This window comes from Trichechus manatus, unplaced genomic scaffold, assembly GCF_000243295.1.
Source record: "Trichechus manatus latirostris isolate Lorelei unplaced genomic scaffold, TriManLat1.0 scaffold00190, whole genome shotgun sequence".
NCBI classification, from domain to species: Eukaryota; Metazoa; Chordata; class Mammalia; order Sirenia; family Trichechidae; genus Trichechus; species Trichechus manatus.
This window is the reverse complement of record NW_004444126.1, coordinates 1,678,974-1,706,136: the sequence shown is the minus strand read 5'-3', so window position 1 is coordinate 1,706,136 and position 27,163 is coordinate 1,678,974. Positions and strand designations below refer to the sequence as shown.

Sequence of the window (27,163 nt, the reverse complement as noted above, 5' to 3'; positions counted from 1 at the left end):
ATGTCACTGAACTGTGCATGTAGAAATTTTTGAAATGGTGTATCTTTGGCTATGTGTATTTTCACCAAAAAAAAAGGTTGAGAAGTTAGAGGGCTCACATGTTGTGGGGTTGTTAACCAATGTCTTAAAACAATATGTGTACTACTGTTTCATAAGAAACTATTTGTTCTGTAAGCCTTCACCTGAAGTACAATAAAACAAGAAAGAAAAAAAATTTGCATCCAGTAAGAAACAAAATCAAAGCTACACAGCTTTTCAGCAGAGACAGTCCACCATCAACAGTTTTCCACAAATGACAATTTTAGCCCTAGCTGAGCTGCTGAAAATTTGTATGCAAATTAAATTTGTGCTTTCTTAATCACACTTTAAAAGTACAAGGGATCATATTATTTAAAGAAGTTCAAAGGAAAATTCTGTTGTGAAACATTTTTTTTCACTGAAAATAAACACCTATATATCCCAGTATACCGGGATTCTTAAGAAGAGACAACTTGTACAAAGCTAAAATACACACAAAAACAAATCACCTTCCCTCCTACTTTGCTGCACAGACCCAGACCTAAGCTCCAGGTATTATATTTTCAGTGTAAAAATGTAGACCATACACGAGAGAAAGAAAATAATTTCTAGATGTTAAGAGGCAAAATGTTAAAATGTCATCAAGTAGTACTTACTGCAGGTTCAACTTGACTTCGATCTGCAATATCTATGTGGACAATTTCAACAGTTTTCCACATGTTAGGATCTAAACCATGTACCTATAAGCGATAACGAAAAACAAAACAAACTGTGACTTATTTTTGTTAAGCAAAAGTATTTCACTTACATGTCTGATCTTTATCATCTATCTCTCAGGGCGCATTATGGGGATAAAAAATCTAAATCACTATTTCATTAAATTAGCTACCTGGATGAAATCTTGAGGGATCTAGAAACCTTTTGTTACCCCTTACAACCTCAAATAATGGGGGGAGAAAGGATGAACAAAAATCTGTCACTATTATTTTCTGGTAGTCCTCAGAGATGATTTATATACCAAACGTACCTCTCCTTTCATAACTAAAAAACAATACATGATAAAATCCTTGTAACCTGTAAGCCCTGTATAAACCAAGGTACCATTATAATCAGATTTCAAGAAGTTGCACGACTCATCTAAAATCTCTCCTGAATTTGATTATTCTAAAGCTATTCAGGTTCAGTATGTCAATTCTTCTCTATACCTCATGTTGTTCAATCATTTATTTCTGGAACTCTACCTATGAGTCAATTAAGAATTGTTTAAAAACTGACAAAGCTATGCCCATTTGAAAGCTGAAGCATACTAAATGACCTCATTTAGACCCCCAATTTTAGAGAGTCACTATGAAAACCAATACAAAATGTCAAACGATCATGTGGAAGAAAAACTCAAGTACAACAAATGATACTTCAGAAGTTATATTAATTGGCATCAATAACGTCAAAGCACCAAGAAATTAGTGTACAAAGATGACTGCCATACAACTACAGTAAGAATATAACCTACCATAATTATCATTAACTTGCTCTCCTATAACAGTATATCAAAAGGTTGGAACAGGAGTTCTCAAACTGAAGCGTGCGCCAGAATACCCTGGTGGGCTTGTTAAATCACCAATTGCTGGGCCTTACCCTCAGAGATTCTGATTCAGCAGGTCTGGGGCGAGACATGAGAATCTGAATTTCTAACAAGTTTCCAGATGATGCTGATGCTGCTGGCCCAGGGACCACACTTCTGAGGACCACTGGACCAAGCGCAAAGAAGCCCTGATGGCACACTGGTTAAGCACTTCGCTGCTAGCCAGAAAGTTGGTGGTTTGAACCCACTAGCTGTTCCACAGGAAGAAGATGTAGCAGTCTGCTTCTGTAAAGATTACAGCCTAGGAAATCCTAAGGGGCAGTTCTACTCTGTCCTACAGTGTCGCTATGAGTCAGAATTGACTAGATGGTAATGGGTTTGCAAAGCCAAGAGCATCAACCTGTAACAGATGCCCTTCCAAGTCCCCTGACAAATAGAAAACCTTAAAAGTCAATGATTATAGTTGAGTCCTGGCTGACTTTCTTTAGAATTACTTTAGAGATAAATGTGTACCACCTTTTAATAATATAAAACAAGAGTTGGACAACACTTTTTTAGTTATTCAAGGTACATTCTTCTCTCTCCTACCTTCTGGTTATGTCTCTGACATTCAACAGTTATACTAGCAAAAGTGGAATGGAGATAAAAATTAAAACTATACATTCTGCTATGTTACAGCAGCTCTGGCAAATACACAGATGAAAGTAATCTAAAACTAAAGGTTAAAATTGGGCTGGGGATTATCCGTGAATTTTGTTTATCTATGCTTTCCCCGTCCCGGTTACCATGAATAAAGAGAGTTGCTGACAGAAACAGCAACCCATCACCAAAGTCCACTCAAGAGTCAAGGCAAAGGGAAGTCATACAGGAAAGCCCAATGGTTTCTGGTTCTAGTAGGTGTGTTTGCTTGCCTGCTTGCCTCACCTCAATTCCACAGAGCCTGGTGTGGCCAGGTGCTAGTCTAACGCAGGTGACATTACTATGGTGATGGCAAAGTGGACTATGGTATTCCCATTTCCAGGGGCTTCTGTACTGAATGCACAGAGTTGACACTTACGTTTTCTAATGTTCCCAAGTCTGGTTTGTGCCACGTTTCAATTTTAATGAAGAAATCATCTTTCATATATTCATTCTGCAGAAAACACAACAGCAAAATGAGAATGATCTTTCACCGGGTTCCCTGGGGCTCATATCTGTGGGAGCCTCCCCCAGCACAAGCATCTGCGCTTTGGCTCTATGAGGAGACTGACTTACAAGCTGATTTTACAGACTTGTTGGGAAAACCAAAAGCCACATGCTTTTAAATAATTTAATCCTGCTTGTCATGCAGCATTCAGGGCTAATACCAAAGCAGCTATGAGGTTTGGTGAGCAAATCCAACACTCGAAGGAAGTAGCAGAAACAAAATAAAGTCAATGGGGAGATTCTGAAGACAAGGCTGCAAGGAGCCTACGAACACTGGGAACACGTGGTGTCACATGGACTGGTGAAAGGAGCACAGGGGAGAGGAGCCGCACAGTGGTGGGCATTTTTCATAAACAAAAAAGCAAGGAATAGTTGAAAACAATAATTGTAAAAACAAAGTTTAAAGAGGAAGAGAGAGTATGTGACACAAAAATTGTTTTACTCACCGTTACAACTGAGGTACAATGGAGAGCAGGCAATGAAAGGGGAAAAATTTCAGAATATTAATCTGAGTCAAAGCAATCTTTCCCAATATTTAATGTCACAAAGATTAAACTACCTGAAAACACAGAACATTTAGCAGTTTCTATCTGCAAAACACAGTGTACAAGTGACACTATAATTTGGATTATGGAGTATAAACAAAATATGAAGAAAAATCTAACTTTTAAATAATGTTAAAAAAGAATAATGTCACAAAAGCAAAACATCATTTACAAGGCATTCTTAGCAAATGACAAGAGATGGTTTCAGAAGTCCGTCATAGTCTTCCTCTACTATGTAACAATAGAAATAGGAATACTGTTGAGACTACACCAAAAGACACTTCTATAATAAGTGAGTGTGGACAGTATTTTCTTAAGGTTTCTGTCTTTCTTTCATTTGCACACCCCCTGGAGCCAGCATGGTCAGCAACGCTCCCAATGTGGCATCTGGGAATGGACCTGTGCCCTTCATAAAGGTCTGGGGGGAAGAACCCCAGGTAGCTTTTCCTCTGCCACCACTTGGGCAGTGACTGTCCGAGAATCACAGAAGACCTTGTTTAGCAAAACCTTCCTCAAAGGCATGGGCACCGGGAGCTCCCCCTGCATTAGTGGGGTGGAGGAGTAAAATGGCTGCTGGGAAACAGGCTTACCTGTTCTACAGTAGGGGTACGCGTTCCAGGCTTTTTCGTGAAACACCAAGGAGCCCTCAGGAGCAATCATCCTCACAAATGCTGGAACTTTACTGTGAGAAGGAAAACATTGGACATATTTTCAACAGCAACATCGACTCTTAATTGGTATTTATCAGATTACTTCAAAGAGTCCTGTTATCAAAGGTGACCATGTTCCAAGCCTGATGAATTAAAATTCAAGACTGTTATCAACAGTTTTATTTTCAATCCCAAAGTAGTCAACTGGAAAAATTAATGTAAAAACAGTGACATGATTAAGACTATGCTTAACTGTATAGAGAATTTTTAAAAATAGAAGCAATTCTTTCTTAGGGTTATCTAGGTTTTGATCTACTCTCCTGATCTGAAATCTAAGAGGCTAAAAATTGAGGCTACTCCATCTGTGTGTTAATACAACACAGAAGTTCCCCCGTGTGGTTAGACTATACTGTTTCTTAATGCAAAACAGAAGCACCAGAATAAAGAAATATATCTGAGTAAAATTCTTTAATGCATTTTACAGAATAAACCTAAAGAAAAATGACAAGGAGAAGGACCCTACAGAAAAACGGGATTTAAACCATATCCAAGTATAATATCTCGTAGGTGCGGATGGCATTCATTGCCTCAAGTATGATCAGAAGGGGCAAAGGGTTAGATATGATTAACACATGACCAGCAAATTCATAAGACAAACATGAAAGATCCCAACAACAAACAAGCAAAGAACATCACTAAACACATTACAAACACAAAATACGACTGGTTAATAAACAAATGGAAAAATCAGTTTTATCAGTTTTCCACGAAATGCAAATAAAACGATCATTTTCGCTGATTCAAGCCTAATGTAAAGAGAACAGTTTTAACATGTACAGGCTCTTCACACAGACTTGGATTCAAATCCCAATATCACCACTTAGAAGCGGTGTGCCCTCAGACACATTACTGGGCCTCTCTGAACTTCCTCATGAGTTGAATGGAGTTCATATTACCTACTATGTAGGAGTTCCTGGGTAGTACAAAGGGTTTATATTCTTGGTTGCTAACTGAAAGGTTGGAGGTTCCAGTCCACCCAGAGGTAGCTCAAAAGAAAGACCTGGAGATCTACTTTCAAAAAATTAGTCACTGAAAACCCTATGGAGCTGACTCAATGGGAACTAGTTAGGATTATTGAAAGGATGAGTCAGACAATATCTGCAATGTGTTTGGCATACGCCCAGTACAATGAAAACCGAAACCAAACCCACTACTGACGACTCAACTGCAACTCACAGCGACCCTACAGGACAGAGTAGAACTGCCCCATAGAGTTTCCAAGGAGTGCCTGGTGGATTCGAACCACTGACCTTTTGATTAGCAGCTGTAGCACTTAACCACTATGCCACCAGGGTTTCCCCAGTACAATGGGAGGTCAATAAATGGTAGTTACTGATTTTTAATTGTAAGCTGACATGGAGCTGCATACTTTCACATGCTTTTTTTTTTAATTTTAAATCCCCAATAACACTGGGAGGCATTACCTCATCATTTCATACAACCAGCATTTACGTGGCTAAATAACTGTAAGTCAAGCTATGTCCTCCAACTTCAAGCCCTATATGTGTTTTTGTCCCAATATTATAGTCACTTCTCTGAGGACTATCAAGCACAACTTTATTTCCCAAACTAAGAGAAAAAAAATTAAGAAATCTGAGTCCCAGAGAGGACATCTGACCCTGTAATAAGACTGAACAGTTGGCCAGAGCGATTTCTATGTTGAATTCTGGGAGGCTAAGCAGAAAAGGCAGGGAGAAACCCTCCGTGGGCCAGCTGTGCATAACAGAATAGGCAGTGCAGAGAGCACTTTTACCACCGTCTCTGTCCTCAGACCCATGGGTTGGGGCTATTATTCTGGCAAATTAAATCACAGAAAAAGTAAAGCTGAAGTACTCCTATTACATAAGGCAAAACAAGCATAACTCCAAGGACATGAAGAGATTTACACTCGCCTTCACATGTTTATAAGATAATAATGAAGGAAGACTAACTCTCTGAGCACTTACTTACTCTGTTCAAATCTTGGGAAGATTCCTGCAAAGGGGTGTAACTTCAGAGAACTGAAGCCACTCATTAATAAGGTAAAATAATACCACATTAAAAGTCAAAGAATATCTAGAAGTCCAAAAAATATCTCCCATTACTAAAGAACTAGAACCAATATCCCTTTAAATATGGGTGAAGTCTAATCAGCGTATATGTAATACATATATAATACATATGGTTAATTTTTAAGACAAGATACAGACTACCAATCTGACTCAGAATATGATTAACACACCTATCAATGGTTCAGTTGGTCAACTTAGAAAGGGTAGGAGAAAAATATCTATGCACTAGCTCAGAAATGTATTTTAAGTACTGTGTGTTGCTAGAATGTTAGAAGCTTTACCATCAGTATTTCAAATACCAGCAGGATGACCCATACTGGACAGGTGTCAGCAGAGCTTCCAGACTAAGACAGAATGGGAAGAAAGGCCTGGCAATCTACTTCTGAAAACTAGCCAATAAAAACCTGATGGATAACAAATAGATCATAAGGACAGCACAAGACTGGGCAACATTTCCCTTTATTATACATAAGGTGGCCACAAGTTGGAGCTGACACAATGGCAACTAACAACAACATTTATTCCAATAGTGTCTGATAGTCTAAAAACTTTACTACTCATAAAATACTCTAAAATTTGCTGAACCAAACAAAAGAAAACTGGCAGTCATTAAGGAACAGAAAGAGTCAAATGTATGTAAGTTTTAATATTGCTTCATCCGGTTCCCAGATGCCTACTATCTTATTCCCACCATGTCAATTCCAACAATACATTTTATGTTTTGACTCAGTCAATGAAGTCCAAACCTTTAAGTTAGTTTAATTTTGTTTCAAATTTACTGGCTTCTATACATTTACTGGAGCCCTGGTGGTACAGGGGTTAAGTGTTGGGCTGCTAACCAAAAGATTGGCAGTTCAAATCCATCAGCCGCTCCTTGGAAACCCTATGGGGCAGTTCTACTGTCCTACAGGGTAACTATGGGTCAGAATCGACTAGACAGCAATGGGTTTGTTTTTTTGGTTTATACATTTATTATGAGAACATCAATGAACACATCTCTCCTCATGAATCTAAGGTACTGACTAAACTTGGGGAAGAAGCATAAATAGAGTAAATAAAGTTAAATTTCAATTCTATCTCAAAGGAGAGGAACTGTCATTAATGGCAACCTTTATATGTTCCTAATAAGACAGCTGATATATAATTGAAAGTATATATATCATCATTTTTCCACCTCAGTATCACTTAAACCAAGCCCACCGCCATCGAGTCAATTCCAACTCATAACAACCCTACAGGACAGAGCAGAACTGCCCCATAAGGTTTCCAAGGAGTGGCTGGTGGATTCAAACTGCTAACCTTTTGGTTAGTAGCCAAGCTCTTAACTACTGCGCCACCAATATCACTTAGGAAGTCAGTTAAGTGTAGGAAACTCTGTTTCAGAAGCTTTGAGAACTTCAGAAAAGGGACAAATATTAACTGAATTAGCAAAATGGAGCCAGGCCTTCAAAAACACGCATTCCTCCTCTTGTTCTCCAAAACTATTCACAAAATGTCATTCTTTCTACACCTTGTGTTCATGGCAGTGCTTACTTCAAGGTGAACCTGTCCAGATTTCAGGTTTTGAGTTAGGTTAGCCTCAGCATAATGCCCAAGAACATGATAGTTCTCTGAGAATACATACTCACCCTCACCCAAACTCTGAACGCATGTTAAGAATACTTAACTTCAGGGTAAAATTCAACCAAAGCGTTTTATTCAACTGTATTGGGAGGAGATAATATTTAGATCTTATCATAAAAATATTTACGAACTTGTTTGTTTCAAGGTAAGCAACTTTGTCACAGTGGTATAGGAAAACAAAGGGCTTATGTGGTTTAAAAGATGTATTATAAACGACGATAACGTACACTGAACTTCTCCTGATCCAGGAGTATTTTTTTAAAAAATTCTGTTACTGACATAAATAATACCTTGGCAAATCATTTCAAACTTTACTTTCCCTTGATATTTTTCTATCTAGGTGAAAATTAGCTTAGGAGTTCCACGTTCCCTTGTTCCCCTGCCTATTGTGAACTATGAGATAAATACCAAAATGCTGAAAAACATGGGGAAGTAGACCAGACTAATTTGCCATAAATAAAGCCAAGGCGATTAATGTTTCATTTTTATACTCAACTGAAATACACCTTAAATATATCAGGCACCTCATTTAGTTCACTCATTTACTGTTCATTATTGCCAAAAAACAAAAACAAACCCATTGCCGTCGAGCTGATTCCAACTTCTAGTGACCCTACAGAACAGAGCAGAACTGTCTCATAGGGTTTCCAAGGAGTGGCTGGTGGATTCGAACTGCTGACCTTTTTGTTAGCAGCCAAGCTCTTAACCAATGTGCCACCAGGGTCCTGCTATTATTGCCAGCAGCTACATAAATACTGGTGAGCAAACAGCGTCAATTCCTACCCAGGAATTACCATCCAGGAAAGGAGACAGAAAACAGCCAGGTCAACAACAAAAAAGCACAGAATTACCTCTCCTGAAGTGAACTAGAGGAAAGGAAAGGGGTACTGAGAAAGTGAATAACTGGGACGAGAGTGGTCAGGAAGGCCTCCCTGAGGAGGTGACATTATGGTGGCGACCTGAGGGTATGGAAGGCCAGCTACATGAAGAGCCAGGGCACAGCACAGAAGGCAGAGGGAACGATGACCAAAGGTCCTAAGACAGCAAGGGGCTTGGCCTGCTCGAGCAACTCTGAGGCCTCCAGCATGGCTAGAATGTAGTGAGCAAGGAACAGAGAGGAAAGAGATGAGGCTGGAGAGGTGAGCAAGGTGCAGACAGATCACATGGAGCCTTGCCCTACAGGTCAAGGAGTTTGCATTTTATTCTTTGTACGATGGGAAGCAACTGAAAGCTTTAAGGAGGGAAATCACTTGGCCTGATTTAACATCATTCTGGCTTTGTGTGGAAAATTAATTGGATTGGGCTAGAACAGATGGCGCAAAAATAAAATGACTAAAGATCTAAATGTAAGAGCAAAAATGATAAAAATCTTAGAAGAAAACTTAGATGTAAATCTTTGCGACCCTGGATTAGGCAATGGTTTCTTAGTTAAAACACCAAAAGCAATAAAAGAAAAAAATAGGTAAACTGAACTTCATCCAAATTAAAAACTTTTATACACCTCAAAAGACAACAAAAGCCAAAAAAAAAAAAGAATGCCAACCCACAAAATGGGAAAAAAATTTGTAAATTTTACATATCTGATAAGGGATTAGTATCCAAGATAAACAAAGAACTCTTAAAACTCAACAACAAAAAGACAATCCAACTATGAAACGGCAAAGGACCTGAACAGACATTTCTACAAGATATACAAATGGCCAATAAGCACCTGAAAAAATGCTCAACATCACTAGTCACCAGGAAAATGCAAATCAAAACCACAATGAGATGCCACTTCACACCTACTAAAACCAAAAACCAAACCAAACCCGTTGCCACTGAGTGGATTCTGACTCATAGCGACCCTATAGGACGGAGCAGAACTGCCCCACATGGTTTCCAAGGAGTGCCTGGTGGATCCGAACTGCCGACCTTTCGGTTTGCAGTCAAACTCTTAACCACTACACCACCAGGGTTCCCTATAATTAAAAAGACAGCTAATAACAAGTGTTAGTGAGGATATGGAGAAACCAGAACCCTCTTACACTCACTCTGGAAAACAGTCTGGCAATTCTTCAAAAGGTTAAACATAAGTTACCACATGACCCAGCAATGCCACTCCTAGGTACACACTCAAGAGATTTGAAAACTAGTATTCACACAAAAACTTATACATGAATGTTCATAGTGGCATTACTCATAACAGCCAAAATGTGGAAACAACCCAAACGTCCATTAATTGATGAATGAATAAACGTGGTATATTCATACAATGGAATGTTATTTGGCAATAAAGAGAAATGAACATGCATGAACCTTGAAAACAGTATGCTCAGTGAAAGAAGCCAGTCACAAAAGGCCATATATTTTAGCAGTCCATTTATACAAGATGTCCAAAATAGGCAAATCTGTAGAGACAGAAGTAGAACAGTGCTTGCCAGGAGCTGGGGGGAAGGGGTATGGGAAAGTGACTTCTAGTGGACATGGGGTTTCTTTTTGGGAGTGATGAAAATGTTCTGAAATTAGATAGTGGTGATAGCTGCACAACTCTGGGAATATACTGAAAGCCAAAAGCCACTGAAGCATATACTTTAAAAGGATGAATTCTGTGGTATGTGAATTGTATCTCAGGTTTAAAAAAAAAGAAGAATGGATGGCAAGAGATCGGTCTGGAGGCAATTAGAGAAGTTCGAGAGATGATGGTAATGTGGATTAAGGTAGTGGGGATGGAGATGGAGAAAAAAAAGAAATGGAGAGGTAAGGGGAAACATTACAAAAATGATTTAAAATCCCCTGACTTGTGGGAAGGGAATAAGATAACCAGACACAAACTGGCTAGCTGCAGCGAGATACAATAAGAATCTAAAAGTACTCGAGTAGTTAAAAAAACAAAAAGAAGGAGTATTTTTCACATAACAAAAGAGTATCAACGAGAAATGAGATTTAACATGAAGAGGAAACAGTGTGTTTCAGAAAATATTTCTGATATTCTTCTAGAATAAGATCCCTCTTAATTTAGAAAACTTTGAACGGTGGGAAGCTTAAGACCCTGAACTATATGCAAAGGGATGATGACATGCTGTGACCTATGATGGCTCATTCTCGTACTACATTTGGTTAATATTTACTAATTTCTTACTTGCACAGCATCACACATAATCAATCTTTGTATTCTCACGTGATTTAAATTTCTCATTTTCAAACATAAACATAATTTAAGTTCCTGGTAAATGACTCCTGCTTAGAAAAATAAACTCACACATGAAATTTCAAAGTCATGATTTTCAAACCACATGAAATTTCAAAATAATAATTTTCGATAAATCCTCTGCTGTTTCAAACCCCTGGGGAACAAGGCCAGTTAAGTTGGTAAAGCTGTTCTTTGCCAAAACTCCTTCCCAGATTTCTTAAATGGAGTAGAATACTGAACATAATTAAATATTTTTCAATGACTCAGATCAACATGGGTATTTGTTCCAGATACAACCGCAGGAACACCAATGGTTGGTAGGATAGTAATAGTGGCTATAGCCTGCTTTCTTTTAAAACCCCGTGATTTCAGCTTGCCTTTGGGTCATTGTTCTTTTCCGTAAGTCAGAATCATGCAGCTGTAGGTATAACAGGGCTATCTTTCAGCAAAAGCGGTGTTCCAAGGTTTGCTACACTTCTGGGGAGTGATCATCTTTGCCACTTCTGCTGCCAGTATCCTTGATTTCTCACCCCACTCAGAACACTGTCGGTTTCTATGTTGCCAGAACAAGGAATAAGAGGCACCACTCCTCACCATCTTGCACCCAGTTGTTCATGGGGTGTGAAAAAGTAGCATCCCTGACCATTTAAAGCATTTGCACATGGTGTTCCAGAAAGGCCTCCTCTAAAAATGACAAATGGCCATCAACGAGGACTGACTGAAGATGGTGAAAATATAATGCTTATGAGAAGTAAAAATGTAAAGCTGACCTTCCCCAAGAAGGGAGAACAAAAAAAGAAAGAAAAAAGAATTGGTTACGGTGTTCCTACAGTGAAGTCTCAGGAGAGCTTCAAGTTTTTCTCTGAAATATTATCTCAAAAGTTTGAACACATTTCCCGGCTTTGCTTCAAAACTCTTTGCCAATAAATTCTGTCCTCCCTCCCCACCATCCACTACTAAACCAAAACCCTGTTGCCATTGAGGGGATTCCAACTCATAGCAACCCTAAAGGCAGAGCAGAACTGCCCCATAGGGTTTCCAATGCTGTAAATCTTTATGGAAGCAGACTGCCACATCTTTCTCCTGTGGAATGGCTGGTGGGTTCAAACTGCCCTTTTGGTTAGCAACCGAACGCTTAACCACTGCACCACTAGGGCTCCTTCCATCCACTACTAGGTATATATTAAATAGCTTAAGGAAACACACCCAAACTTTTTGTGAAAATGGAGTAGAAGACAAATATGACACCTAATCATATGGAAACATCAGTAGGTGTCAAAATGAAAAAAGGTGACAAAAAGTGATGGAGTTTAGGGGAAAGGGATCAATATGAATAAAAGTAGCCAAGGAATGCCTCTGTGCAGGACAAGTCTGAGCTGTACTCAGGATCTGAGCAGGGTGGTAGAGACTCAACAGAAGAAGAGTCTAAGGGGCTGAACAGAGGCTGAACAGACCACTTCTGGAGGACAACAGAGGAAGTGGCTTGCTTACAGCCAAGAGTATTCTATGCCAGACAGAGTTATAACAACTGAGTTATCTTAAGTACGTACCTTGTGAACTCTGGTGGCGCACTGTAGCTAACTGAAAGGTTGGTGGTTGGAACCCACCAGCTGCTCCACGGAAGAAAGATGTGGCGGTCTGCTTCTGTAAAGATTACAGCCTTGGAAACCCTATGGGGAAGTTCTACTTTGTCCCATAGGGTCACCATGAGTCAAAATCTACTCAAAGGTAACAGGTTTGAGTATCCTGTTAAGCTTAACTTTATTTTTGGAAGAAGACTTGAGACTTTAAAGACTAGTGAGAAAATGGGATATGGTGAAACCCACGGTTTTGGAAGAATTTCTCAGTAACCTCCCTCGGAGTCCATTTTAGAAAATGGAAATGGAAAATACTCTAACCCTTCTACAGGGCTCAGCAGTAGAGCGAAGTGGTTACGAGGGCAAGTTCTGGAGTCAGAATGCCTGCCTGTGTTCACGTCCTATCTCCGCTACCAAACAGCAGTGGGACCCAAGGCCCGTTACATAAGCCTTTGAGGAACTCAGCTTCTACAGTGTAAGAGGTTGCTGTTGGGGATGAATGAGCTCCCACCTCAAGCACTTACAGTGACTAGCACACACTAAAAATACAGAAAGTACCAGATTCTCTGTTCATAACTACCATGGAAGACCCTAAGTTATCAAAGGATATGGAGAGGCTCATTATTCCAAAAGATTAGACATCCAAAATGTACCTTGTAAGGTCACCAACTTTTGGATTTTTTAAAATACCTTGCCAAGATCATTTCTCAATCTTCTGGTTGAGATTAAGTGTGTACATCTTAATCTGCCCAACACATATGACCCAAAAGTACTTTGCTGAAATAGTAAAGTCTACTAGCCAGGAAACCCAGAGACTTTGGTTACACGGGCCAAACTGGACCTCAGAATTTCAAGTGTCTCAAATCCAAAATAAGATGTTGGTAGCCTTAAGCAAATTTGCAATTTTGCTGATGCTAACCTGTGATTAAATGCTAGAAAAGGGAACATATATTACTGGACACAAATTTAACTTCCTCAGGGGAGAAGAGCTCTAAAAATCTCTATAGACAACTGACCTGATACCCTTGCAGATTACTAAAGTCTGAAGGGTCTGTATTGCCAGCCCTGCCCTGTGATCAAAGGATCTTTCCTAAAGCACAGTGATGTCCTCAGCACTTACTGCTGAATGTTTCCTTGTGCTTCCATAACACAGTTTTTCTATGGATAATGTGCCTTCAGTGTGCCACTGGTGACTCCAAGTGTGGACATCTTATTGCCCTTGCACCATGGAGGTTCTCTCCCTCAGACTACAGGGTTGGTCCCTGTTTTGTCTTTATCAATGGACAGGCTTTCAGTTGTTTTTCATTACTGTGGCTATTTATTTGTCACACTGCCTGAGATCCATGACTTCTACTTTCTTTCCTTTTCTTCTTTCCTGTCTCATTCCTCTCCTGTGCTTCCACCCTCAGTTCTCACCTTTGAGTGATAAGGCCTGTCTTCTACATGTATCACATAGCCCTCATCAGCCAATCAGACACCCACCCTCCCTTTTCACGGGAGGCCTGTACTCATCAGGCTCTGAGTGTTTTTGGGCACCTTGGACTGCCTATCGGCAACCAAAAGAATGTGGGGTTAGAAATCAGAGAACAGGGGTCTCAATCACCATTCTGCCATGTTAACAGTCATGTGACTTTGGGAAAAATTATGTGCCTTAGTGTCTTCTGATGTACTATGTGTATATCACCTGTTCTCAGGACTGCAATGAGAAGTGAAGGAGTGCATGAAAGGGTGAAACCAAAGGGTACTGTGGAATGATTCAGTTACTTCTAGGAATGAAGCTTTTCCAGAAGCCTGAGTGCGCTGGAAGGTTGGCCTCCAGGGAGCCAAGATTTTCCTTTATCTAATCCACTAAAAGCCTGGGAGGAATTCTGAACCTCATCCCCAAATAAGCTCTCCGGAATAAAAATATCTCTTGCACTAACCATATTTATATAGTATGCTTCAACTTAAGAGATTCAGTATTTATAGCTGGAGTGTCACCTAAATCAGATGTTTCAAAAGTAATATTTCTTATTCTTTTTCTTTCTCATAATAAAACGTGTTCACAATTTTTTTTTTTTAAAAAAGGAAAATACAGAAGAGCAGAAAATTTTAAGAATCACCTATAATCCTACTGCCAAGTGATAAATATTCTTAACACTTTAATGAACCTCTTTCTAGGCTTTTTTGATCAATTTTTTTAAACATATGTAACTGGAATCACACTGTACATATTATTTAGCAACCGGTATTTTCCATTTAATAATAATATGTTAAACGTTTCCCCAGTATTCCAACTCTTAATTATCACCTCAAGGATATTCTGAATTTATTTCAAGTTGATTCACATTATGTGGAGTAATGCTTTAAACAAACAGGAATTTTTATATATCAAACCTTTTGGTTTATTTTAGAACCTACAGAAAGAGTTGAATATTTAAAATAAAGAAATTCTATGTGTTGGTAGAATTCAATTAATGAGGAAATACAAAATTCTAGGAAAAGCTTTATATACGTAAGTAAAATTTAATACTACCACTATTATACTGAATATACCATCTAGAATATCAAACCGTTCTCTCAACTGACACATTTTAAGATATATTTAGGGTGCTAACAAATTACTAGTCACAATTTATAAGACAGTCTAAAAGGAGTCCTGGTGGCACAATGGTTAAGTGCTCGGCTGCTAAGCGAAAGGTCAGTGCTTTGAGCCACCAGCCACTCAGTGAGAGACAAGAAGACCTGGTGATCTGTTCCCACAAAGACTACAGCCTAGGAAACCCTATAGGGCTACTCTGCCATATAGGGTTATTGCCTTCATTATTTCTCAAATCAAACATAGAACACAAGCAAAGAAATACTGTGTACTAAGAAAAAATAATAAAAAATAAGGTTCTATAAAATGATAACCTATTTTATATTCAAGTGCTACTACAAACTAAACAGTAAAGGTAAACTCAGAAAACATAAAAAATACTGTTACAGCTCATCTACAACTTTAAGGAGCTCTACAGAACATGGGTGTGAATCATTTCAATTACAAAGAGAATAAAGGTAAGAGAAGAGCAAAGAATTCCTCTCACGTTTAATAAATTGAGGAGACTAACTCTTAAAAGCCATTACTGGGCTTTTGCCCTTAGATAAATACAGGTATGCATCTTTTATTTTAAAATATTCATGCCAAAGATAGAGAATAGACTGCCAAACTTAGAGAGGAACGTGCAAAAGAACTTCTACAAACCGGAGAGAGGAGGAAAAAAAAAAAAAAAAACACGAACAAAGGATTTGAACAGAAATTCAAATGGTGAATTAACATGAAAAGACATTCAACCTTACTAATAAAGAAAGGCAAATTTAAACAAGAGATTATCTTCAATCTATCAAATAGACAAGAATTAAAAAGAAAAATACAGGAAAAACGCAACAATCACAAATTCTTAGGGGGCAATTTGGCAGTAATATCAAAATTTAAAATGAGCAAGTCTTCCCAGTAATCCTACTTTTATAAATTTCTCCTAGAAAACAGTAACTTAAGGCATAGACATACGTACAAAAATGTTTACAGAAATATTTTTTGTAATAGACAAAAACTGGAAAAAAAAAAAAAGAAATGGAATTATCATTTAGAAAGTGATTAAATAAACTAAGCTATGTCCATCCTAAGAAATTCTACTTAGCTTTAAAAAGAATGACATGATATAAAACAATGACATGGAAAGATGCTCATATCATTGTATAAAACATAAAGCAAACTGCAGAGCCTTAACTATAATGATCCCATTTTTTTGTAGAAAACTAAAAATGATACATGTGATATGTCTCTCTATACATCTGTTTTATAAATTTGCTTGAACATGAATAGAAAATGATTTAGGAGGGCAAATCCTAAACCGTTTCTGGTGTTTCTCTCTGAGGTTACGGGATATAGGATGGCATGAGGTGGAAATTAAAATTTTATTTTATAGTCTTCTATGTTGTTTGAATTTTTTTGTTAGAAGATATATTACTCTTATAATTCAAAAAAAAATAATAGAGGGAGAGTGCTCTGAAAAAATTAAACTGCAACATAGTATTACATTAAAATAAAAAACATACCTCAGTATGTCTACTAGTAAATTAAGTAGTTACATCCTTAGTAAGTAAGGTGGGTAGTTAAAGCATAATTATCCAATTTAACTACTAAAAATCAAATGAGAACACCCCACTTACCTTTTTAGGTGATAAATTTTGTGTGTATACTGTCCTTTTTCTCCATCTTTCTCATAAGGTTCATTCTTTAAGACTTCAATTCCTTCTCCACCACCAGTTTCATTCTTACTAGCTTCTGCAACAGAGTAAAGCTGCCCGACCTGATACTGAAATTTCAAATAGTACAGAATTTCAATAAGCCAGTAGTAACTGCAGAAACTTCCTATGCAAAAATCTTACTACAGAAGATAGAAAAGCAGAATCAAACCATTCAGCGCGTAGGTTCTATACTATAACACAAATGATAAATTAGTATGTTTAGGAAGACAAACACCAGACGCTCGTACGGTTTTAGAAACTCTATAACGTTTTACAGAATTTCCATTATTCAAGAGAAGCACTAATTACAAATACTCTGGTGCTTTAATATATACTATTCATGTATCATTAATAAAATGTCTTAACACCTGCTTCATCGTCTTGGAAAATAAATATACATTTGTACTTTCCAAACCAATTTCACATCTACTGTATCTCATTTGGAGCCCTGGTGGCACAGTGGTTAAGAGCTTGACTGCTAACCGAAAGGTCAGCAGTTTGAATCCACCAGCTACTCCTTGGAAACCCTATGGGGCAGTTCTACTCCGTCCTATAGGGTTGCTATGAGTCGGAATCGACTCGACAGCAATGAGGTTTTATATCTCATTTCATCTGCACAAACTGAGGTTACAGCAAAAATTTTAATTGTCACTTTGCTAAATAGGAAAGCTTAGGCTTACAGAAATTATGATGATTTTCCCTAGTCACACAAACAGCAGGTAAGCAATCAGAATATAGTTCTAAATATAAAGACGAGAAACAGGAACAAATGACCAAAGATTCAAATTTAAGTAGACTTACGGGAACTTTTTTTTCATGACCTATGTATGACATGCCCAATTTGGTCCTTGCCCACCTAATCAGAAACAGTACTGGGAGCCCAGGATCAGAATTGTCAATTGTGGAGTTCTCCAGTTGACAGAAACTGTTCTAAAAGTATTGTAAATATAAAAGCATTATCATAAAAGGTAGAAACTGCTGACAGTAGTTTCCATTTCATTTTAAAATGATCCAGAATTCTCAGTAGTCTGTATCAATACCTGTGAGTTGGCAGACTTGTCCTATACTCATCTGAAATCACTAACAGTTCCAACAGATGATAAAAATCAAAGATAAAACCTTGTGTTCGAATTTGTTCCAGCGACCTGCTATGACATTATCTCCAGTCTCCTGAATGTGGCTCAATTTCTTCCCTCCAATGAAGACAGCTGAAGACGTGTTTTTCTTCTTTATAAGCATATTTTCCAAAGAAAAGCTACAAAAATCTACTTCTAAAAACTAGCAATTTAAAACCAACATTTTATTTGAGGGACAAAAAATAGGGGTAGCTGTAAGCTAAGTAAATATTTGTATCTAAAAAGCCCACAGGAGTATGATACTATCTTGCAGGTTAATTTAAAAACACACATACCCCCTCACACACAATCTTATTCAATCTGGAAGGGTTTAGGAAGCTGGAACCAAACACATTTCCTAAATGCACCAGAGGTTAAGCTTCTGTAGTTATTTTAGACTGCACAGAGAACTGTGTTCCTTCTTTTGGTTTTACATGATATAACACCCAGGGTTAGTCCAGTAATGCCACAATCCTTACATCCTTTAAAATGTACTTTTCAACAGTCGGAGCCCTGGTGGCACAGTGGTTAAGAGCTTGGCTGCTAACCAAAAAGGTTAGCAGTTCAAATCCATCAGCCACTCCCTGGAAACCCTATGGGAAAGTTCTACTCTGTCCTATAGTATCGCTATGAGTTGGAATCAACTCAATGGCAACAGGTTTGATTTTGGTTTTCAACAGTCATATTTTAAAAACAGGATTAAAATGTGTCTAAGTCAAAAGGTAAAACTGATCTTGGTCAGGAACACAGAAGTAATAAAAACTCACACAGAAACAACAGCAAGGTTTAAAAAATAATAATGGACTGGCATTTTGTGCCATGCTACTAGATTTACTCTCATTGTCATTTTTAAGAGTAACTTGAACAGAAACGGGGCACGTTTATTAAATCTGAATATAATAAAAAGCTCAGAAGATTATTTTGGATGACAATACTAAGGATTAGAAATATTTGAAGAAGCTGATTTAACCAGCTGAAACCGAAAGAAAAATTTTAACAAAAACAAATGTCAACTTGCACATTTAAGTTCAAACAATCAACTGTGCAAGTAAGGGATGAGGGTGTCTGGCTTGTCTCGAGTATGTTTTAATGTTGTAAAACTTCAGGCATTACTATGCAGAACTCTGTTCAAGTTTACACTAAACAGGCCCAGACAGCTATGCTTTCTTAGTTCCTGCATTTTATTTTTTCTGTCTTCCGTCAGCTGTCACTTCTTAGGTTATCAGTTTGTTTTGTCCCACTTCCAATGCACTGCTAGGAAAACCAGATAACTGAGCAAGTACAAACTGTGTATAAGTTATGCAAGGGCCCAGAGGGCCTTAGGGGTTTTGCTATATATATCTTGATTTCTTGAAAGCTTTTTCTGCTTTTATCCTCATTCTTGGGTACACTACAGATAGCCATGACTGCAGAGCAGGCAAGGTCTGAATAGGTGAAGTATTTCTGCAGCACGTGCAGATCAAGGGAGACAATACTCTCCCACAGGTTATGTGTGCTGGTCAGACCACGTCTGGAATACTGGTTTCAACTCTGCACATGCAGGAGTGAGACCAGCTGGTAGGAAGTCTAGAGGTCGTTATATTTCAGGCCAAATGAACATGCTGGCAATGTTTAACCTTGTGACCTCATGTAGAAATGATGGAACAAAAGGGTTTGGAGAAGGAGAGTGAATTGCCATCAGAAAACCTGAAAGATTACCATGTACAAGACAGAACAGGCTTCCTTCCTATTGCTCAAGTGGAATGAACTATAAACAATGGCCAAGCATGATAGGAAAGCAGATTTTGGTTTAAAGTAAAGACAAATGTTAAAAATGTCTAATAGTAAAATAGGCTGCTTCTCTAAGCAGCAAGCTAACTGATCTTAAAGTACTTAAGTTAAGGCTGGAACCTCATTTCTCAGGGATGATATAAAAAAAATTCCTGCACTGGGCAGGAGGTTGAACTGCAAACATTCTTTGGATCTTTCCAAAATAAGGCAGTGTAACAGGAATTCATTTGCAATTAATTATCTGTAACACACCATAATTCATTATGTCACATACTCTGGAATGAATAGGTAAACAAATATTATGAAAATGTAAGTTTAAATTAACATATCAAAGTAAACTGTATCAGTTTAAGATAATGCAGAAGCAAGCAAGACTTACCTCCTGAACAGAACATGGCAAAACCACACGGCTAAAAAGACAAAAAGAAAAAAAACATACATTACATATGAAATAGTTGGATTTAAAACACAGATCTCTAGACTTACAAGAACGTTTACTTTAAATCCAATGACATTATAGAGAAGACTCTTAAATCTGAAATATAAGGATGTCTTTGGGGAACAAGGTCTTTGCGATGGCCAGCAAAAAAAACAAAACAAACAAAACCCATCGCGGTCTAGTCAATTCCGACTCATAATGACCCTACAGGACATAGTAGAACTGCCCTATGGGGTTTCCAAGGAGCAGCTGGTCGATTTAAACCATTGACCTCTTAACCACTGCGCCACCAGAGCTCCTTGCAATAGCTACAGCCCTAAATAAGGATTTTTTAAGTGAGGAAATAAAATAACAGTTCCTGGATCTCAATAATCATTAGCATTTACTGTCCTCATTATACCAGGACCCCAAGGACACAGTTGCAGAGATGCCTGTGGGGGGTAAAAAAAACAAGGAAAAACACGTCATTGAAAATTGCAGGATAAAGAAATGTATTACAGGTAGTGCTTGACTTAGGATGTATTCGAGTTACAAAGAACCACACCTACAGCTGACCACTTTGGTTTTTTTGGTACATTTTATCATTAATAATAAGTACTACATACAGTGCTGCAGCGTGTAATTTGTTGATGTTATCTGTTGATGTTATCATTCTCAGATGTTCACTCACCAACAAATAAAGATCAGATTTATAAAGATACTGACATTAAAAGGCAATAATACTGAAAATTAAAATAAATAAATAAAGAGGTATCCGACTCACATCAGAACCGACTTACAACAGAATCACCAGAACAGAACGCTGTCGTAAGCTGGGGACTACTTGTATTTGCAGACTTTCTAGTCAGGCTGCTCTCATGAAATTTTAAGTATGGTTTCATTCTCCATCTATATGCTGTGCATTCTGTTTTTGTAATACTTCCCACAAAATACATGTCTCAAATCTCATGAATGAATGCTTCCCTAGTACTCAATTATTCCTCAATAAGATGAAAAATTACAAAGCGGTCCTTTAAACTTAATAGTAAGAAAAAAATTTACCAAGAAAATTATCTTAAACTTTATAAATATAATAACCCTTCCTTGGTAGATACAGGGTCGCTCTGAGTCAGAAGGAGCCCTGGTGGCACAGTGGTTATGAGCTATGGCTGCTGACCAAAAGGTCAGCAGTTCGACTCCACCAGCCACTCCTTGGAAACCCTATGGGGCAGTTCTACTCTGTCCTATAGGGTCGCTATGAGTCGGAACAGATTCAATGGCAACAGGTTTGGTTTTTTTTGGTTATGAGTCGGAATCGACTTGACGGCAGTGGGCTTGGTTTTTTTGTGTTTTGGATAGATTCAATATAAAGTTGACATGTGTTTGAGCCTGTCCAAGAAGGTATTACTGGACATACCAAAAGACTTCATTATAGCTCTATTTCACCTACAATACAGTCCTGACAGATGCATGCCAAGGACAACAGTATAGTGAATTATTTTATACCTGACTATTGCATTTTATCTTCAGATTTTTACAAGTAAGTCTTATTTCCAACATAAACTCTGAAAACCAAGGCTATCCCTGTGTATCAACTGTCTCATGGTAAGAGCTGGCTTCCAGGATACTACTCTCATTTTTTTTTAACCTGGTCCTCAGACTTTTCCCTTCTAACCATTAAACTACCATAGTAGTGCCATTTAAAATCTGATTTTAACTCTTTCTATAATGAGAGGGAAAAACAAATCTCACAGTGGATACCTCAATTTTCATTTTATAGAAAAGTCCCAAGTAGTTTTCCTCATGCCAATTTCTCTTCAGCTGCACTTCTCACCTACTCCTCCCTATTCTCCTCAAACATCTATACCTGTCTGTTCACATCACCTTAATCTCCAACATGCACAAAACATGTATCCTATAATCCGCGCCCCCACCCTCAACTATTGGGCTCGCTCATTATTCTGTTTTTCTACTTATGGAGATCTAAAGATAACTGACATTCTCAGCATCACAGGGGTTACTAATTTCTAGTCTCATCAAGAATAAACTTGCTATGCAAGGTCCTTCGATATCTAATCATCTTAGATGCCTCCTCAGGGTACACACTAACTTGCTCTGTCTCAATAAACATAGACACTAAACTGCAGGGTGGGGACGAGGGGCAGGCAGGGGAAGGGATGGCAAGACTGAGGTTCGGAGGTATTTACAGGGCCTGGAATACTATGGTAAGAAATCTATTAAAATTCATTAGGTAGTAAGGAATCCCAGAAGGTAACTGGTATGACTACAGGTGCCACAAAGAAGCACCTGGAGGTGGTTAAAAACGTCAACAGGCAGGAGAATGGGGAAAAGCTATCTTTTGGGAAGACAGGCAAGGGTTAACAAAGGCCTGAAACAAGATGACGTTAGACAGAGGAGATGGAAGAAAGGATATGGCAACCAGATGTAAGGGATAGAGAGGGAAGAGTTAAAGACTTCCCTGAAGTTTCACAAAACCAAAGAATCACTGCTGAGTAATTTTAAAAACTACTCATTAGCAAGAAGATCCTGTTTTTATACAACACATTCAGGGAAACTTATTTCACAAAATGAAAGTGAATGAATAAGACATTCTAAATGATGAGTCAAGTAACTTCTTCAAGATTTGCTTAATAAAACAGGGGAAAGGAACAGATTCCAATTTCTCTGAAAATCCTCAGGAAAATAATTTTTCAAATAGAATTTACAATTCCATTTAATTCTTTAAAACCAGAACTGTCATCTATTGCTTAGTGCTTCCACTGAACCCTCCCAATCATTTCTAACCTTTATTTTCCATGTCAAAAATAAATGGCATTTTATAAAACAAACATTTGCCTAAGTATTTTAGTCTACCAACATCTTTACACAGAAATAACCCATTCACTGCTCCTGCCCAAAAACAATTTTAGAAAGTTGACCTGAGAGGAAAAAGAATCATTTTTCATTCAACAACCCTGACTGAATACTTACAGTATGCTAGCCTAGATGTTGTGTGAGATATTGGGAATACTTAAATAAAATAAGAAGCCCTGGTGGTGTAGTGGTTAAGAGCTAAGCTGCTAACCAAAAGGTCGGCATTTGGAGTCCACCAGCTGCTCCTTGGAAACCCTATGGGGGCAGTTCTACTTTGTCCTATAGAGTCACTGTAAGTCGGAATTGACTCAACAGCAATGAGTTTTAAATGAGACAGGCCCTGCCTTCAATAAATTGAAGTGGGGGGTGCGAGAAGCTAGGGAAGACAGACTTGAATGAACAGCAAGTAATCTGATTTATAACTCCTTAGGAAAAAAAGTTAGACTTCGGGCACATTTTAAACATTCATTACCTCAGTGCATTTTTATGATAAAATTAATGAATAGCAAAAAATATAGTGCGCAAATATCCAATGGGAATTGCTTTTGGTGAGTTACCTTAATACTACCCATATAACTGTCAAAAGGATCTTTGAACACTTAACTCACCTTTTAGGAAGGAGGAAAAAACTATTAATAAAAAAAGGTGACTACATAATCTGTAATCTAAAATCAGTTCTGCAACTCAATTGCTATGGGACTTAGGGCAAGTCAAATTCTTTCTCTGTCTTATTTCCTCCATTTGTATTAATATCTGCCACCCATCTACATAACAAAGATGTCAGAATAATAAATAAGACAACATTTGCACAATAAATTGTACAAATGCCTTGGAAGAAAAGTTTTATATAAATCCAATTCAAAACTATACATAAGCTTTAACTGCATTGTCCAAACTTTCACTCTACAACAAAAAGTAACTGTGTCTTTTCTCAGGATCCCTGTCACTGACCAAAGTTACAATTTTCCATTAATTCATTTGACAAATACTTACAGTATTGATCAACTACTATGTACCATGGCCTAATGTAGGAGCTGCAGATACTGGAGTGAGCAAGAGACAGAAAAACGTCCTTGCCTTCTTGGAGCTTACATTCTATCCAGAGACTAGAAAAATAGTAATACACTGTATTGTATTAGCTGGTGACAGATTTGCATTGGGCAAATCTGCTGCAAAAGACCTCTTTAAAGTGTTAAAAAGCAAAGATGTCACTTGGAGGACTAAGGTGCGCCTGACCCAAGCCATGGTATTTTCAATCGCCTCATATGCATGTGAAAGCTGGACAATGAATAAGGAAGACCAAAGAATTGATGTCTCTGAATTATGGTGTTGGCGAAGAATACTGAATATACCATGGGTTGCCCGAAGAAGGAACAAATCTGTCTTGGAAGAAAATACAACCAGAATGCTCCTTAGAAGGGAGGACGGCAAGACTTTGTCTCACGTACTTTGGACAAGTTATCAGGAGGCACCAGTCGCTGGAGAAGGGTATCATGCTTGGTAGAGGGTCAGTGAAAAAGAGGAAGACCCTCAAACAGATAGATTGAGACAGTGGCTGCAACATGGACTCAAACAGCAATGACTGTGAGGAGGGCACAGGACAGGGCAGTGTTTCGTTCTGTTGTACATAGGGTTGCTATGAGTCGTAACTGACTCTATAGCACCTAACATCAACAACAACATGTCCTAAGGAGAACGATAAAGCAGGGAAGGCAAATATGAAATGGGTGAGTGTTGTTACTAGGTCGTCAGAGAGGGATTCTCTGAGAAGGGGATATTCTAGCAAAGACCTGAAGAAAAGAGATGAGTAGTGAGTTGAAGAAAGAGCACCTCAAGCGGGGTGGAAAGGTCCAGAACTGAGCTTATTCCAGGATTGTGGCGGAACAGCAAGGAAGTGGGGGAGGCTGGAGACACGGGAAGGGTAGTAAATGAGATCAGAGCATAAGAAAACACAGCATAAAACTTTGTCAAACCCGTTGCCACTGAGTCGATTCCAACACACAGCAACCCTGTAGGGCAGAGTAGAACTGTCCCAAAGGGTTTCCAAGGCTGTAAACCTTTACAGAAGCAGACTGCCACATCTTTCTCCCGTGGAGTGACTGGCTAGTGGGTATGAACTGCAGACCATTCTGTTAGTCCAGTGCTTTAACCACTGCGCTACCAGGGCTCCTTTACGACCTTGTGGCATTGTAAAAGCTTTAGCTTTTATCCCCAGTGAGACAGCGAGTCTTTGGAGAGTTTTAAGCAGAGAAATAACATGATTTTTAAAATAAGGTTTGAGAACTAACACCAAAATATGCTGTCTGGAGATAGCTAAATTAAGCACTAATACATATACTTTTAAAGAATTTAAAATGAAAAGAGCATTTGAGAAAACAAAGAATGGGCAATACTCGAAATCCCTAGTTGCCCAAGGGATGCTGACACCAACAGCCGGCTGTGACAGCTGAACATTCCTTGTCAACCAGATTTCCTGTGATATTCAGTCCTTCCTAGTGTGAAATGTCCCAACTTTTCAACAAAATCACTTCTCAGGTCTGATAACTCTGGAAATTCCTCTATTTGACATACCACCTTTGAAGTAGGTGGGGCCCAGACTGTCCCCTATCTTAAAGATGTGGAAACTGAGACTCAAAGTAGAGATATGACTCTCCTATTAAGTCAACTGAGCTACCCAATGGAGCGCAGGTTTTCCGGACTCCAGGCTCCTGCACGAACTTAGGGCGCCAACGTCCCACCTTGGGTCCCAAAACCAAGGCTGCCTTCAACTGACAAGCCAATCTCAAACCGGTTAAAGGTAGGCTCCGCCCCACAAGACAAATCACAGTCGGATCTACCGCTCCCCCGCACCCTTAGGCTGTGGCTCGGTCCCACCAGAGGACCTGGGAGTGGGCCCAGACCCAGACGGGGTTGGGGGGTGGGGGTGGGGAGAAGGCGGGTCCTAGCGGAAACTCCCGGCCACACCTTCCCGAGCGACGCGCCCCTGCCCGGACCCAGGAGGTTCTGCACTGGGGAAGGGGAGCGGGGGGATGGGGGTGGGGGAGCAGCGTGACCTTGGCAACACCTAGGGGAATGGGGGCCCACAGTGGAGGGGCCTCGAGTGGGGCAGGGGCGCGTGCGGGGGGATGGGGCGCGCGCAAGAAGCGGCCGGCCCGGGGCTCACTCTGTCTTCGGAGGGATTCCGCCACTTCTCAGTCAATGATTCTCCCACCACCGCCGCCCCAGAGCCTCACTCGCACCCACCAACCCACTCACAATTCCTTAATCAGCACCATCTTCCCCTCACAGCTGCCGCCGCCGCTACCGCCTGTCAAGGCGCCTGCGCGGTCCCGCCTCCCTGCTCCGAGCCACACCGGCGCTTGCGCGTCCACACTCTTCCGCCACGGCCCGGCGCGTCAGCGCGCGATGGGGGTTAGCTCCGCCCCAGCCCCGCGCCCCACCCCGGGCGCACGAAGCTTCCACAGCAGCTGCGCGGCCCGGCCGAGAGCGTGCTCCTTCTACTGCGGCTGCGCGACTCTGGCTCGGGGCCGCCAGTGGACTGCCAAGTTCACTCCGGGCGTTCCTGCATCCTACGCTTTTTCTTGGGGCTTCCAGTCAGTTTCTTGGAAGTCGTTTTGCCGTCCGTACCAGTACTAAACTTTCCTTCACTGCTTTGAGGGGCGGGAGACCCGCCTCTTGACGGACACCTCACTTCAGAAGTCAACATTAAAGGCTTATGACGGATTCGGGAGGCTGGCGACGCCGGGTCCTGTTACCCTCACTGGCCCTCAGTTCAGGTTCCACAGGAAGATGTTCGCCTGGTTCATGGCTCGCGTGGATGTTCCAGAAACCCAGAACAGGAAAAGCTTCCTGAGTGCAGCCGTCTAACTATTACCTTGCGAGAGCTGGCTGCGGCCACACGAGTTAAAACCCACGCCTGACCCAGAATCTTGAATCTCACAGCCCAAGACCTCTGACGAAGACCTCCTTAGGGAGAAGAGGGGCTTGTTCTCAGAAGATATTTAGCTCTACCTCAGGTTGTAACTAACAGAGTACCTGAAAAGAAGGCAGGCCAGGGATGAGAGGAGGCTCTTGAAGTGCCACCTGCCAATGCGGCTGCCCTGGTTGACTTTCCAGAACCTGCCCTTGGGTGTGCAGCTGGAGGGCCGTGGAGAGCCTCAGGTGTCTGCCTCCAACAGTAAGTGTTGACTTACTGGTACATGAGGGCAGGGAACAGCAGCTGTAGCACCAGCCTCGGCTCACCCTGCTGGGTGT

General features: G+C 39.7%; 1 protein-coding gene across 3 annotated transcripts in view; it reads right to left on the bottom strand.

Annotated features, from left to right (window-relative positions):
• PITPNB (phosphatidylinositol transfer protein beta) overlaps window positions 1-26,262 on the bottom strand; it is a 73,942-nt gene extending 47,680 nt beyond the window's left edge. For 2 of the 3 annotated variants that reach the window (XM_004387619.2, XM_004387618.3), the window contains exons 1-7: window positions 26,165-26,262; window positions 19,997-20,027; window positions 16,655-16,800; window positions 3,921-4,012; window positions 3,232-3,239; window positions 2,658-2,732; window positions 675-758 (exon numbers count right to left, since the gene is read on the bottom strand). In XM_004387619.2, the coding sequence (XP_004387676.1) occupies window positions 675-758; window positions 2,658-2,732; window positions 3,232-3,239; window positions 3,921-4,012; window positions 16,655-16,800; window positions 19,997-20,027; window positions 26,165-26,184 (456 nt within the window). In that variant the 5' untranslated portion in view covers window positions 26,185-26,262. Of the gene's footprint in view, window positions 1-674; window positions 759-2,657; window positions 2,733-3,231; window positions 3,240-3,920; window positions 4,013-16,654; window positions 16,801-17,533; window positions 19,613-19,996; window positions 20,028-26,164 lie in introns of those variants that run through there. The other variant, XM_023741787.1, reaches the window with a different exon arrangement.
• Between the last annotated feature and the right edge of the window lie 901 nt (window positions 26,263-27,163).